Source organism: Spermophilus citellus, assembly GCF_964194105.1.
Source record: "Spermophilus citellus genome assembly, chromosome: 9".
NCBI lineage: Eukaryota > Metazoa > Chordata > Mammalia > Rodentia > Sciuridae > Spermophilus > Spermophilus citellus.
This window is the reverse complement of record NC_138191.1, coordinates 21,578,835-21,595,611: the sequence shown is the minus strand read 5'-3', so window position 1 is coordinate 21,595,611 and position 16,777 is coordinate 21,578,835. Positions and strand designations below refer to the sequence as shown.

Here is a 16,777-nt window from a genome sequence, read left to right as displayed (position 1 = left end):
GCCCATGGTACTCCCTATCCCATCCTTCCAGATATTCTCCACTCAGAGTCTGCAAAATATGCTGGGCTTATTATGGGCTAGAGAGTAATTTGTCACCTCCAGCATTCTCTCAGTGTAGTCCAAATTGTTTTTTATTTTTTGGGATTGATACTTGAATGGACAGAGATTAACTTTTTCTCTTCTGTTTTTCATTGTATCTCCACATTTTGGTGTACATTGGAGAGAAGGCTTTTTGTAATGACTTACATTTAAGTCATGTTGCCTAGTAAAGTCTCTTACAATTCTTGAGCTTATACTTAACTATATTTTGTAAGCATAATTTAAAAATCCTTGTTAGTGTGTTGATTAAACAAAGAGATTAGAAGGAGATGGGAAATACTTAAATTTTTTGTTTGTTGAATGAATGTTGATTCTCCCTGGAGTCATTACTTTTGGTGTGTAACATAATTTTGGAGACCTTTTCCTATCTGCTTTAGCAAATATTTAAGGAGTATAATAAATACCCCTCCCCCCTTTTTTGGTACCAGGGATTAAACCCAGGAGCACTTAACCACTAGGCCACATCCCCATTTTTTATTTAGAGAAAGGGTCTCACTAAGTTACTGAAGCTGTCTTTGAACTTATAATTCTCCTGCCTCAACATCCTGAGCTGCTGGGGCATGCGCCACCTTGCCCAGCCCTGTTTTTAAAAACTACTAAAGAAGAGCCTATTAAATTGTTCCCATAATAGTGGCTAATTTTATCAGCTTACAGTTTGAACCCAGAGGTTGAGATTGTTTACATAATGAGGCCGTTTAAAATATAGTATGACTTCCTAATATTAATTTTCTTTGTAAGATAAAACTTGTAATCAAATACATCTGTATTCTTTTCAGCTCTCTCTTTATCACTTGTTGTAATGAAATATCAGTAGCACATCTTCCACCTCCTGTCCTGGGTGTTCTGTTGAAGCACAAAACTTTGGTTTGCAGAGTCTACTACACCCAGTGATTCTGTTTTCAGAGAAAATGACAGAACACAATCGATGACTGTATTCTCCTGTCAAAAGGATGCAGCAGTTATTGGTGTGCCAACCAGGCATTGGTTACCTGGCATTATGACAGGTTTGTTAATGATTCCTGATGTGAGTGTCACAAAGAAAAAATTGTGAACAGCCTCAGGGTGGCACTTTTAAAAATACTGAGTTGTTTTCTTTCTTTCTTTCTCTCTCTCCCTTTTTCTTTCTTTCAGTAGTAAATTTATATAACCCCATCAAAAAGTTCAGAAAAGGACCCAGTTTTGATTATTTATTCATTATGTTTTTACTCTGTTCTGCTAAGAAGGTTCCATTTTATTTTGTTCTTCCAGATACGCCTTTTTAAGGCAAATTTATCATGATTTAGTTGTGTCTTTTCTAAAATGATGATTTTCATTTATTTTTCAAATGTAGATTTTGGTTCTGTAGCTTATAATTGAGAGTTCTAGTTATAAGGAAAAGGGCTGCAGTTTAACCTAGATATGGTGAAAATAATACTTATTTTAAAGACAAACAACTGAAGGAAAACTTAGACAAACCATGTCAGACTCATAGAACTGAAGGAAGTTTTTCTTCATAATAGTCTACGAGGTCAGGCTTCCTTTTGTACTAATGACTTTAAGGGCACAGTTTTTTAAAATATGGTTTCTAATTTATTAGCTTTTTCTTATTGTAATAATTTTAATTCTTGAAAACACAAGAACTATGAAGGAAAACTAGAACTTTCACTTTAAAAAATCACCTCGCAACCATCATGCAGTAATACTTTAAGCACTGTTCAGTATTTAAGTACAACTTTGTCTGATGTGCACCTCTTACATTTTAAAATATGCACATCCTCATGTATGTTTCCATTTGGGTTAACATTGAAAAGTCTATTTTATAACCTGCTTTTTCCCATTTAAAATACATTATAAACATTTGATAGCATTGTTATATATTGAAACCTTGCTTTTAATGTTTCTTAATGAAAGAATTTCTCTGTCTCAATTAACCAAAGTAAAAGTAGTTTTCTAAAATGAATTCAGTGTAGTAGTCACATTATTTAAAATGTCATTTGTGTGTGTCTGTGGCTGTATAAGACAAGTGTTTACTCATTACTGTGCTAGGTTTTTTGTTTGATTGTTTTTTTTTTTTTTTTAAGAGGAGGAAGAAATTACTTTGGATCACAATTTCAGAGGTTCAGTCCATGTCATCCAACTCCATAGCTCTGAGCCCAAGATGAGGCAGAACATCTGCCCAAGACTATAGCAGAGAATGGCATGGCAGAGGAAAGCAGCTCAGGACCTAACCGTCAGGAAGCAAGGAGAGAGCTATGCTAGATATTTTAGAGGACACAAAAGATGAATAAAGCCTAGTTTCTGACTTCACATAACTTAAGATCCAGCAAGGGAGCAGACACATGTCCCCTGTTGAGTGGCTAGCACCAGCAGGAGGAGAGGTGAACATAAGGCCTTAATGTGTCTACTCCAGAGTTCTGCCTGGGTCTGAGCTTCAAGGTGGGCAAATGGTCAGCTAAGCAGGCCTTTTGCTCTAGTAATATTAATATGCTCACAGAACTGTTAAGCGCTAAGTAGAACATACACAAAACTGAAACCATAAGGGGAACAGTTAGGTGTGGAGGTTAGAAGGGACAGGCCTGGCATAGCTGCCTCAGAATGAATGAACAAACATGTGAATACCTGTATAAACACACAACATTTTTCTCTGGGCACCAGCTCTTTCTCTACCACTCATCCCTGGCATGTATCAGAAGGTTTTTCAGAGAAATATTTGTTATTTGTAAATACAATTGTTATTTGTAAAAAGAAAACCTTCCTGGGGATGTGTAAGGTGTGCATCAGGAGACTTGACCTTAAAATTCAGCAACGTAGAAGCCAGGACAATAGATGAAATCTGACCAATGTATTTATGACGACTGCTTCCAGGAGCCTTTGAAGGGTGGGCACTCCCATTTTAACATGTACTATTGCCATAATATTCAGTAAAGATAAAGACCGTGACCCCCCACCCCCCACCGTTAGCAGACTTTGTCCCAACTAGTTAAGTACCTACAGTATTAAGCAGAAGAAAGCAATGAGGCTCCATTGGTCTCCCTGTTCTTTCAAACTGCAAGTTGGAAGAGTACTAAAAACTGATTAGTTTTAAGAACTTAAATGGCTCAAGAGATTTCAGAGTATTTAATATTTTTCATACTTGGGACTGGACAGTAATTTAATTATATAAATTTTTTAAAAATTCATTATGTTTCTGTTTGCCTGTAATGAGTGTGGCATACTGAGAGAATTATGTAGATATGGGTCTTCTAAATTTATAACCTTAGATATACTCTTACAGATAGAAGATAGAACAATATGGAATATAGCGATGGCTAGAAAGAGTATGTCCATAGTTGTTAGCTTACAGCAATTATGAAGGGCTTTCGTGTCACAACTGTGTTAGTTGATCTTCTTTTAAATTATTGTTACAAGGTCCTGCTCAACCAACTGGTCCCAGGAACTCTTGTGCCAGCTTGTGTGAATTCTTCCTCATTTTCTAAGGGCCCGCTGTACTCGATATCTCTCAGTTCCTCTACTCACCACGTTCTTTCCCACCACAAGTATGTACCTGTGCCTGTCTTATCCCTCTGCCAATGCCCCCCTGACCCCTTATGCCAGGCTAGCTCTTGTTGATTCTTGTTTTTAACTCTTGTGCTATGGGTGTCCTATTAAGGAATTTGGAGCCCGACCCCACAATATGTAGATTAGAGCCAACTTTTTCTTCTATTAGGCGCAGAGTCTCTGTTTTGATATCAAGCTCCTTGATCCATTTTGAGTTAACATTTGTGCATGGTGAGAGAAAGGGATTCAGATTCATTTTGTTGCATGTGGATTTCCAGTTTTCCCAGCACCATTTGTTGAAGATGCTATCTTTTATCCATTGCATGCTTTTAGCACCTTTGTCAAATACAGGATAGTTGTAATTTTGTGGATTGGTCTCTGTGTCCTCTATTCTGTACCATTGGTCCACCTGCCTGTTTTGGACCAGTACCGTGCTGTTTTTATTACTATTGCTCTGTAGTATAGTTTGAAGTCTGGTATCGCTATACTGCCTGTTTCACTCTTCCTGCTTAGAATTGCTTTGGTTATTCTGGGTCTTTTATTTTTCCATATGAATTTCATGATTGCTTTATCTATTTAGGTTCTACAAAGAAACTACTAGAGCTAATAAATGAATTCAGCAAAGTAAAATCAACACACATAAATCAAAGGCATTCCTGTATATCAGCGACAAATCTTCTGAAATGGAAATGAGGACAACCACCCCATTCACAATATCCTCAAAAAAAAAAAAAATACTTGGGAATCAACCTAACAAAAGAGATGAAAGATTTATACAATGAAAACTACAGAACCCTAAAGAGAGAAATATAAGAAGATCTTAGAAGGTGGAAAAATATACCCTATTCATGGATAGGCAGAACTAACATCATCAGAATGGCGATATTACCAAAAGTTCTCTATAGGTTTAATGCAATGCCAATCAAAATCCCAGGCTAGCTCTTGTGTTTCCTTCAGGTTCTAGCTCCAATAACTTTTGACCTGTGAAATCTTCCTTGAATACCCAGCCTTAAGATCCAGGTTACACATTCCCATAATGCTTTGTACTGATTCTTTTTAATGTCTCCATATTTGAAATTTCTTCATTAATGTTCATCTTTTCAGTGAGACTTAAAACTCTGTTTGGGCTCATTCACTGCTTTCCCCCATGTGCCTACTACTTAGGAATTGAAATGACTAGATGTGACTATTTCATGGAAAGGTAGGCTCTTAGAAAACAGCTTGCACATATAAGCTTATGCACAAGAAGAAATTAATCACAAGACACAAAATATATATATAGAAAGACAGACATTCTAGCATGGTGCTTATAGTGCACAGTGCAGGTTCTGAAGCCAGAGGTAATGGATTCACCTGCCAGCTCTGCTGCTTATTAGCATTGTGACCTTAGCCAAATTATTTAACCTCTCTCCTCTTTAGTTTCTTATCTGTAAAATAGGGATACTAATAATACCTCTCTCAAAGATTGTTAGGATGAGTGAGTTAAAATAAATAAATTAATGTATTTGCTAATAATAATTCTAAAATAATAGCATTCCTTTTTCTATTTTTCATTCTCATTCCTATACCTTCTTCCCAGAGTAGAAGAGTTGGGATTCTTTTTCCCCTACTCTAGGCTTGTTTTCCCCAGTGGAGCCAGAAGACAACAGATTTAAATGGTTAGCTTAGCTTTATTGTATGTTTGAATAAGCCAGATATCATTTTGTGAATGCATTTTAAAATACTAGTAAGGAGGAACAGTGTTTGAGGAATTGGCATGCAAACTATAATGAAACCTACTTTTAAAGATTTATATAGATTTATAGATTACTTCTTTAATGAACAGTTTTTATCATATTTTGAAAATCAAAATCATTTTTATTTTTTAAGTCTTTACATAATTATGTACAGGCTATTAAAGAGTGCTGTATTATTTAAATGCTTACTAGTGTCTTCTAAATTTTTATGTATTCAAGGATAGAGAGGGTCAAATGAACAGTTAAGAATGCAAAATTAAGCTAATTCATTTCTTCCTTATGCCAGGTACTAACTAAGTCTATTAAAACAAACCAAGCCTTGGCCCTACGGTGGCTGACATTTATGTTTAACAATGTGTAAGATGTTTTTTGATAACTTTTGTGCCACAGCATGTATGTGTGTATGTATATAAATATATTTTTTTCTTAATTGCTTTTATTTTTTAAATACATGACAGTGGAATGCATCACAATTCTTATTACACATATAGAACACAATTTTTCATATCTCTGTGTATGAAGTATGTTCACACCAATTCGTGTCTTTATACATGTACATATTTTACTATGGAATGTCTAGATGTAATTATTTAGAAGAGCCTTGTAAATATATTAACACTTTCACCAACAAGTGGACTATAGTTTGCTTTGTTTTAGGGACCCCCTGCCTTGAGCCAAGGAGCCAGTTTGGTGTTAGAAATGTGTTTTATCTTTCTCACCACTTTCATGGAGCCTCCCCTCACTGCTGTGGAGCTCATGAAGAAGAGGAAGCAGTAAGATACACTGTTCTTCTAAGGTGTGATCTAATGGGAAATGAATAGTTAATAATATTAGTTGTGTCAAGTTACCATATATATGTATAAATTGTAGATAGACATACTACCTTTACTTTATTTATTTGTATCTGGTGCTGAGGATCAAACTGAGTGCCTTACATGTGCCAGGCAAGTGCTGTACCACTGAGCTACGTGCCCAGCCCCCAAGTTATCTTTCAGTGAACAGTTTATTGAAGTGAGAGGGTCACTAGGTTTTCTTTTGGACATCATGGTAAGAAAGATAACTGGGACATGATTATTTCCTTTGAGGAAAAGAGTCTTAAAAATTTATAGCACCTACAGATATGGTTTCAAGGCTGGAGATTTCCAAAAGAAAAAATTATGTCAAAAGGTTCTTATGGATATACAGAAGGCTGTAAGCAGCTCCATTTCTTAAAGGGTATGTGTGCTTGCTAGCTGAAAGGAACTCACGATCATCACACAGTCGCACAGTGCTAAGTAGACTTTAAGAAATAAACATGAGAGATTTTCCTTTTAAAGGTCAAAGCTTGAAAGTAGATAAGATGCTTCAGAGAGCACAAAAAAAGCATTTAAGTTTGTGTTGGGAGCAAGAGCAACAAGAAGGTAGGCTCACTGTCTGAAGAATGGCAGCAGTTTATAGGCAGTATTAGACAATCCCTTATTGTTATTTTGCTTCTACTATAATCTTAATTTCTTATTTTGCTTCTACTATAATCTTGAAATGGCAGAATTCTCTTCCAACAGTGAAAGGTAAAATAAACAATTGGAAACAGGAGAAAATAAACCAAAAAAAAAAATATATGTAAGAGGATCATTCACTGTAAGTGGATTTGTATTTTCAAGACAAATAAGTTGTCTCCCAGCTGCTAAAGGGATTCAGGATCTCATCAGGATCTCAGGATTATTGACAATATTTTATATATTTTTTTTTGGGGGGGGGGCAAAATCTTGGAGAATATGGGAAGTACCAAGGGACTAAAGAGAGACAAATGTCCCAGTTTTCCCAAAAGAAGTAGACTGTGAAAATTGAAGTCTAATTTTCTAATATAAACTAAAATGTGGCAAAATTTAAAGAGTTTATTTTTTAAGTTTTGAGAATAGAATGATCACCATGATTTAGTGTGAATTTATAAGCACAAGACATGCCAAACTGACTTCATTTTTTTTTTTACTTTTTAAAAAAGTTTTATAATTACTACTGTATTACAGAATAGTTAAAACATGTTGTATCTTGACTTTAACAAGTGGTTGACAAAGTCTCCTGGACTGTCCTTGTGAAAAAGATAATGAAATGTGGGTAATTGGGTTGATTTAGAGCTGTTTGCATGACATGCCAATACTAGAATGCTATAGGGTGTATCCAAGTAATAGCTAGTTATTCTATACACTAATTCCTCAAAGAAAACTGCTGGCGATGTTAATTTGCACATATTCAGAAAGTATGAATTTGTAGGTCGGAGTTCTTTTAAGGATTAAAATTTTGAAACTTGAATGCCTGAATTTATCCACATGATTGAGGTTTCAGTTATAGAGTTTTTCCTAGCCAAACTATAATTGTAAGCTATATGGATCTATTTTTAAATTTCATAAATCACTTTGAACTTATAAATCACTTAGAAGTCAGAGAATAACCTTAACACTCAAAGCAAAGGCTGGCTAGATACGAATGCTAATGTTATAAAGAATCTTACTTGTTGGGGTTTAATAACAACTACATTGACTGGACAGAGCAGTGACTCAGGAGGCTGAGGCAGGAGGATCACAAGTTCAAGGCTAGCCTGGGCAACTTAGTGAAATTCTGTCTCAAAATTTAAAAATGAACAAAAGGGCTGGGGATGTAGTTCAGTAATAGAGCACCTCTGGGTTCAATCTCCAATGCCGGGGACTGGGGGAACAACTGTATTAACCACAAGGAGATGTTTTTTATACCCTTGAAATGTCAAGTTTATGTGAACTAACCCTAAATAAAAGGCAGAAGTTTATTACATAGAGTTAATATTTCTTTTTGGCCTTCTTGTAATCTATAGTCAGCTACCTATTCAGGACATTTAAACTCTTTTAAAAATACAAATTCCTTGAAATCATATGATAGAAGGAACCATAATATTCTGTCCCTTAAGAAAGTTCTTTTGGGTTTCTTGAGACAAGGAAGTCTCTGATGACTACAATATCCTACAAATTTTCATCTAAAAGAATGTCAACCTATGTACTCATCATTAAATTTTCATAATTGATATTTCATTGATACTTAGAGTATTTTGTTTCCAACCTTAAAGGAGTAATGACTTTTTAATAGTCATCACTTGCACATTTTGTTTTATTTACTTTTATTTTTTATCGTTCGTTATTCTTTTGTGGTGCTGGAGACCAGGACCTTGTACATGCTAGGCAAGCACTGTACTAGCCCATCTATTCCTTCCTTCCTTCCTTCCTTCCTTCCTTCCTTCCTTCCTTCCTTCCTTCCTTCCTTCCTTCCTTCCTCCCTCCCTCCCTCCCTTCCTCCCTTCCTCCCTTCCTTCCTTCCTTCCTTCCTTCCTTCTCAGGACCTTGCTCATGCTAGGCAAGAACTCTACCAGTGAGCTACAGGCCCAGCCCATGATTGTACATTTTAGATAAAATATCACATTTTTGAATAAAATTTTCTCTCACCCTTTTCTTTATTTAACTATTCCTCTAAGCATTAATCTAGAATCTCTGAATATGAGGGTAAAACAGCATTTTGATTCCAGCCTTGGTAGTTGTAGGTGTTATTCTTTAAATTTATCTCTTTCTGCTTTAACTCACCTCAAGATCTCATAGGCCCTTAAAACAAGAATTGGGTTGTTTCAACTCCATTCACCCTAAGAGACCCATTATGCTATATAATTTGTGATTTAGGATTTTATTGTGGCTGTATCTTTTAATTATATCTAATTTAATGGCTGTTATTTTTATAGATTAAAATCCAATCTGGATTTTTAGCATTTTATAGTTACGTCTAAGTTGTGCCATATCTTAAAGCTTTAAATTAAAAATAAAAAGGAAATCATGAGTTAGACTAAGTATTGATTCAGTTTTTTCCCCTTGGTACTGGCGATTGAACCTAGCATCTCATAAATGCTAGGGAGGTGCTCTACCACTGAGCTATAGCACCAGTCCCAGTTTGTCTTCTCCAGTTGGAGAGGTTTAACTTTTGTCCATATTAAGTGTTTTCCTGAAAATATGTCCAATGATAGTTTTTTGGATATTGGAGTCTATGTCATTATTTTAAATGGGGGGGGGGGGACAATGATGCATTCTTTGTCCATTCAAAAACTCTAACCAAATTTCTTTTAAGCATCGATAGCAACCAAAGCAATTGTATAATAATTACCATGCATTTGAGATAGTCTTAACTATTGCGGGGCGGTGGGGCAGAAGGAGATGGTACCAGGGATTGAACCTAGAGGCACTCTATCTCTAAACTACATCCCCAGCCCTTCATATTTTTTATTTTGAGGCAGGGTCTCACTAAATTGACCAGGCTGGCCTTGAACTTGTGGTCTTCTGCCTCAGCCTCCCAGTCATTGTATTACAGGCCTATGCCACCACACCCAGTTCTCTTTCCTGATTTTTAAATTATTTAATGAACTGTTTAATAGATAAATTTGGTTCAGTAAGCAATGAGACTATACAGTATTATGAATTTCTTCTACATGCCAATGAACAAGTACTGATAAAATTCTATTTAAAATTAGACTTTGATTAATGGGACCCCTAAATGACTGATAGAAACCTCTGGGATTCTTCTATATTCATTCCTATAAACACCTTTCAGATTTATTTCCTTCAATCACAAAGATTCCCCCTTCCTCACTGTCTCTTTTTAGCAAGGTGAAAGAGGGAGTTGTTTTGGTTTGTGTTTATTTGTCTAGGGTCTGACTGTTATATTTGAACTTTAGAAACAGTGATTTCCTGCTTATATTAACACCGTCCCACATACAGTATGTTTTTATTCACACGTGAGAAAAGAGCAAAAGAAAAGGTTAGAAATGTAATATTATGGGAAAATAATTAGAATGAACTGGTCTATAGTAACCTTTTGGTTTACCTTACCTGTCATAAGTGTGTTGTTCCAAATAAAACAAAGAGTATACTTTATCAACTAGTCATTTCTTTACTCAGTGAGATTATCTATTTTGTCTTAATATTGATCTTTTCTTATTAAGTTTTGTCTAATGAGCAGTGTTTAGACTGCTTTGATTTCTGTTTTTAAGCTCCAAATTCACTGCTATGAGATTTCTACAATCCTCTGTTTGCTATTTCTTTGAGATCCCTAATATTCCTCTATTTATCTCCCATTTTTCCTACAAAGAAAATCTTTGACTCTATTATTTATTCACATTGTCTCTAGTAGTCAAGCAAGTGCACTGTTCAATCTAGTGACAGGCAGAAGACCCTGAAATGAGGCCCAGTTTTGACCTTTACAAAGAGCAGAAGGATGGCACAGTAAGTGGAGCATAATTTGAGATGGGGGAAGAGTGAAGAAGTTAGGGTCAGAGACTGCCAAAGCCAGAACATGTAGGGCCTTCTTTGTCCTGAACAGGAGTTTAGATTTTATTCCATCCCTTGGGCTGGAGACTGGTGGCAGTGAGGAGGCTGAATAGGAATGCTGATCTAATTTGCATTTTAAATCTTATTGACTACCATGTGAAGGATGAGGCAGGAAGGAGATAAAATAAATTCATGGAGAATGATTAGAAAAATACTGTTGAGAAATGGTGGTGACTTAGATAAGGGTGGCATCAATGCAAATAAAGAGCAATGGGATGTTTTGGAGATACAGCTGACAAAGTAGCTAATGGATCGGATATAGGGGATAAAAATAAAAAGGAGAGATCAGGGGTGACTTCTAGATTTATTGCTTATTCTACCAGTTGATGGTGTTGTTATATTCTAAGACAGGGAAAACACTGCTGGAGGGTGGAAGTAAGAGTTCTATTTTGGCTGTCTGAAAATTGCTTATTTGAAACTTCCAGGTATATCTACAATGTATATGAATGAGTTGGATGTGTTTGGAGCTTGGTAGAGATAGGTCAAGGATAGAGACATGATATGAATTTGGAAATTTGGGTATGTAGATGGTATTTAAAGCCATGGGACAGAATTAAATTACCTTGGATATGTATAATATTCTCAGACCTATACCTTTTCTTCATACCATGTAAAATTATACCTACATTATATTGCAGGTACATATTTTAATCATACTACCTATAATAATGGTATCCTTTTTTTGTCTTTTCATACTCATTTATTTATTCTGATTTGTTATACATGACAGCAGAATGCATTTCAACTCATCGTACACATATAGAGCACAATTTTTCATGTCTCTGGTTGTTCACAAAGTAGAGTTACACCATTTATGTCTTCATATATATACTTAGGGTAATGATGTCCATCTCATTCCACCGTCTTTTCTACCTCCATACCCCCTTCCTTTCCCTCCCTCCCTTTTGCCCTGTCTAAAGTTGCTTCATTCCTCCCATGCTTCCCCGATCCTCATTATGAATCAGTATCCACATATCAGAGAAAACATTTGGCCTTTGGTTTTTTGGGATTGGCTTACTTCCCTTAGCATAATATTCTCCAGCTCCATCCATTTACCTGCAAATTCCATAATTTTTTTCTCTTTTAATATTTTATGTATTATGCTGAGTAATATTCCATTGTGTTCATGTACCACAGTTTCCTTATCCATTCATCTACTGAAGGGCATCTAGGTTGGTTCCACAGTTTAGCTATTGTGAATTGTGCTGCTATAAACATTGATGTGGCTGTGTCCCTGTAATATGCTGTTTTTAAGTCCTTTGGGGTATAAACTAAGGAGTGGGATAGCTGGATCAAATGGTGGATCCATTCCGAGGAATGGATCCATGCTGTTTTCTATATTGGTTGCACCAATTTGCAGTCCCACCAGCAACGTATGAGTGTGCCTTTTCCCCCACATCCTCACCAACATTTATTGTTGTTTGTATTCTTAATAGCTGCCATTCTGACTGGAGTGAGATGAAATCTTAGAGTAGTTTTGATTTGCATTTCTCTAATTGCTAGAGATATTGAATATTTTTTCATATATTTGTTGATTGATTGTATATCTTCTTCTGAGAAGTGTCTTTTCAGTTCCTTGGCCCATTTACTGATTGAGTTGTTTTTTTTTTTTTTTTGGTGTCAATTGTTTTGAATTCTTTATATATCCTAGAGATTACTGCTTTATCTAATGTGTATGTGGTAGAAATTTGCTCCCATTCTGTAGACTCTGTATTCACCTCTCTAATCATTTCTTTTGCTGAGAAGAAGCTTTTCAGTTTGAATCCATCCCATTTATTGATTCTTAATTTTATTTCTTGCACTATAGGAATCTTATTAAGGAAGTTGGGGGTCTAATCTGACATTATGAAGATGTGGGCCTACTTTTTCTTCTATTAGATACAGGGTCTCTGGTTTAATTCCTAGGTCCTTGATGCACTTTGAGTTGAGTTTTGTGCATGGTGAGAGATAGGGACTTAATTTCATTTTGCTGCATGTGGATTTACAGTTTTCCCAGCACCATTTGTTGAAGAGGCTATTCTTTCTCCAATATATGTTTTTGGTGCTTTCATCTAGTATGAGATAACTATTTATGTGAGTTTGTCTCTGTGTCCTCTATTCTGTAGCATTGGTCTACAAGTCTATTTTGGTGCCAATACCATGTCATTTTTGTTACTATTGCTCTATAGTATAGTGTAAAGTCTAGTATAGAGATGCCACCTGCTTCACTCTTGCTAAGGATTGCTTTGGCTACTTTGGGCCTCTTATTTTTCCAAATAAATTTCATGATTGCTTTTTCGAGTTCTGTGAAGAATGACATTGTGATTTTAATAGGAATTACATTAAATCTGTATATTGCTTTTGGTAGTATGGTCATTTTGACAATATTAGTTCTTCCTATCTAAGAACAAGGGAGATATTTCCATCTTCTAAGGTCTTCTTTAATTTCTTTCTTTAGCATTCTGTAGTTTTCATTGTAGAGGTCTTTCACCTCTTTTGTTAAGTTGATTCCCAAGGCTTTTTTTTTTTTTTTTTGAGGCTATTGTAAATGGGGTAGTTTTCCTAATTTCTCTTTTAGAGGATTTGTCACTAATGTACAGAAATGCCTTAGATTTATGGGTGTTGATTTTATATCCTACTGCTTTGCTGAATTCATTTATTAGTTCTAGAAGTTTTCTGGTGGAATTATTTGGATCCTATAGGTATAGAATCATTTTGTTGGCAAGTAGTGATAGTTTGAGTTTTTCTTTTTCTATCCGTATCCCTTTAATTTCTTTCATCTGTCTAATTGCTCTGGCTAGAGTTTCAAGAACTATGTTAAATAGAAGTGGTGAAAGAGGGCATCCCTGTCTTGTTCCAGTTTTTAGAGGGAATGCTTTTAATTTTCTCCATTTAGAATGATGTTGGCCATGGGCTTAGCATAAATAGCTTTTACAATGTTGAGATATGTTCCTTTCAGGGTCTGGGTTAAAAAATCTGCAGAGATCCTAATTGTTTTCCCCCTATATGTAATCTGATTCCTTTCTCTTGCGGCTTTTAAAATTCCATCTTTAGTCTGTATACTAGACATTTTCATTATAATGTACCTTGGTGTAGATCTGTTGGAATTTTTGTACATTTATTGTCCTGTAAGCCTCTTTTATTTGGTTTTCCAATTCATCCTTCATGTTTGGGAAATGTATTTCATTGAAGAGATTGTGCATTCCTTTGGTTTGAATCTCTTTTCCTTCCTGTATCCCAATAACTCTTAGATTTGGTCTTTTGATGTTATCTCATAATTCTCAGTTCATAGTTTCTTACCATCTTCACTGTGTGGTCAACTTTATTTTCAAGATTATGTATTTTGTCTTCATTATCTGACATTCTGTCTTCCAAGTGATCTAGTCTGTTGGTGATGCTTTCTGTTGAGTTTTTTATGTTGTTTATTGTTTCCTTCATTTCAAGGATTTCTGATTTTTTTCAGAATCTCTTTCTTTCTTGAAGTAGTCTGTTGCTGCCAGTAGTGGCTCCCTTATCTCTTTGTTGGTGTGATCAGTGGTTGCCTGTATTTGCTGTCAACTCTTCGTTGGAGTGATCAGTTTTTCCCTGTATTTGCTCACTTAGGTCATTCTTTAATTCGTAGATCATTTTATTTATGTACATTCTGAACTCCTTCTCTGACATTTCATCAACTGTGCTGTCCATGGACTCTATTATTGTAGTATCTTGGTTTGTTTGGGACACTTTCCTCCCTTGTTTTTTCATGTTGTCTTCCTTTCTTGCATATCTGAGGTATTACAGTTTCTACACTATCTTACAGTGTCCATGCAGATTACCTGTACCTCACCTTGGTGTTGGGCTTCCAAACTCCCGCCAGTGTCTCACGATAAATGCTACTGCAACTAAACCAAGGGTGGTGGTGGCAATAGCAGAGATAACTCAAGATAGCAGTGAGGGTGTCCCAAGATGGATGCAACCACTTTCAGAGATGGGGCTGAAAGGGTGGGCTTCTTGTTCAGAGATGCAGCTGCCTCCAGACCCTATCTGTTGTCCCAAGGTAGAGGCTACTGCATGGGGAAGGCTATGGCTATGGCTGCAGTGTTCCAAGATGGAGGTGTGGTAGGCCTGGGTTCCTGCGTGGGTCTGCTGATTGGTGGGGGTGGTCCTGGGCTGGGGCCTGGCCTTGGCTGGGGGTGGGGGGGTATTGGTGGGGCGGTCCTGAGCCAGGGCCTGGGCCTTGGCTCTTGCGAGGATCGGTGGGGAGGTCCTTGGTATTACTTCTTTATAGTAAAATATTCTGATTTCTTTTTCTTGTTCATTTATTTATTTTAAAGAGAGAGTGAGAGAGGAGAGAGAGAGAGAGAGAGAGAGAGAATTTTTAATATTTATTTTTTTAGTTCTCGGCGGACACAACATCTTTGTTGGTATGTGGTGCTGAGGATCAAACCCGGGCCGCACGCATGCCAGGCGAGCGTGCTACCGCTTGAGCCACATCCCCAGCCCTCTTTTTCTTGTTTATAATTAAATAGTTTAAAGGTATTAAGTCCTTAGCTTCCATATTTAAGTGGACATCTAACAGTTGTAATGTTTTGTTTTCTCTTTCTTTTTTCTTGTAGGGAAAGTGATTAATAAAGATTTGCGACATTACTTGAGTCTTCAGTTTCAGAAAGGATCAATTGACCACAAACTGCAGCAAGTGATCAGAGATAATCTCTACTTGAGAACCATTCCATGTAAGTATGTAATGGAACAAAAGAAACAAGTTAGAAATATCCTTGCTTAACTAATTAGACATTTAGAAATAATTCAGAATCCAGTGTCTCATATAAATTGGTGAAGACCAAGTTGGGGACAAGAATGAAACACAAATAAGGAGAAAAACTTTCAGAGAACTTCAGAGGTTTGATTTTTAAAAGTAGAAAAATTGGAAGAATATATTGTGGCTTTTCAAAAAGTGATGACTAGACTATACTTACATGTTGTTAACTATATTTTATTTCTATACATCAATTTTTAAAGCCTATGTGAGAATTTTTAGCTCTTAATATGTTGTACTCCGAAGTATTTTATTAGAGCATAACTAGATTTAAAATCTACACCTTCCCCAATGAGGACAAAGGAAAAAAGGAAGATGCACATGTTACCTTCTTTGTGGTTCTCCATTGTGAACTGTCATTTAGTTGTTGATCTAATGGTTTTCAGGTGGACCTGAATATTTTACTCGTGTGTTGTTTGTTTATAAACATATAACAAGAAAGCACATATGCTTGAATTTTAGATTTATTTAGTGCAGGTCAAGGGAAAGGATAAAAAGTAAAAAGCTATAAACTTTAGAAGGCACATAGGGCATTCTTCATTTTCCTTTTCAATATATATATAACTCCTTATAATACCTTTCATAATGCTTCTGGAACTCTGCTTCTTCTTCTTTTTTTTCCCTTGTTATTTAGTTTTATACAATGTCCAGTGTGTCACCAAAGTTTCTAATTATGAACTTTAGCAAAAGAATATTACTTTGCCAGACAAAATACTTCCTCATCCAGAAACATTTCTTTTACCTTTGAATTTTCTGTACTACAATATATTTCCATACTTATAACTTTCTTTTATCTTTTCTACTTTTGGACCATTTCTTAAATTCATATTCTAAAACAGACCTTATGAATGTTATCTGTGCATTTAATTTACACAACAAATTTCATCCCAAGAGAGGATTAGACAATCCAGCATATACAGAAAAACTGTACCGTAATCTTTTCCTCCTAGGTTACATTCAGGGGATTGGAGCACAGGATATTTTTGAGCCTGACCTGTCTCCATTACCATTATCTTAATGCCACCAACGTAACAAGTGAGTTCCTCATTGTCAGCTGTACCCAGAGGCTCCTTTGGGGCCTTTTTCTTATACTAGGCATATTGGTACGCAATGGAGGAGGCCCATTTCATCCTTTTCTTTAGTTTTCCTTGAGACCCCCTTGTGGATGCTGCCTACAAAACACAGGTTGGCCTTAGTTTCTGTATTTTTCTTTTCTGGATGCAGTTATGTGTTCTGCCAGTCTCCCTGGGCATTTAGTTTGATGGGCTACTAATATACCAAGA

The 16,777-nt window shown here is 36.0% G+C and overlaps 1 protein-coding gene across 3 annotated transcripts in view; it reads left to right on the top strand.

Annotated features, from left to right (window-relative positions):
• Positions 1-16,777, top strand: part of MAGI3 (membrane associated guanylate kinase, WW and PDZ domain containing 3) — a 225,741-nt gene that overhangs the window by 117,740 nt on the left and 91,224 nt on the right. For all 3 annotated transcript variants that reach the window (XM_081307115.1, XM_081307114.1, XM_081307116.1), the window contains exon 2: positions 15,295-15,411. In XM_081307115.1, coding sequence (XP_081163241.1) covers positions 15,295-15,411 — 117 coding nt within the window. The remainder of the gene's footprint in view (positions 1-15,294; positions 15,412-16,777) is intronic.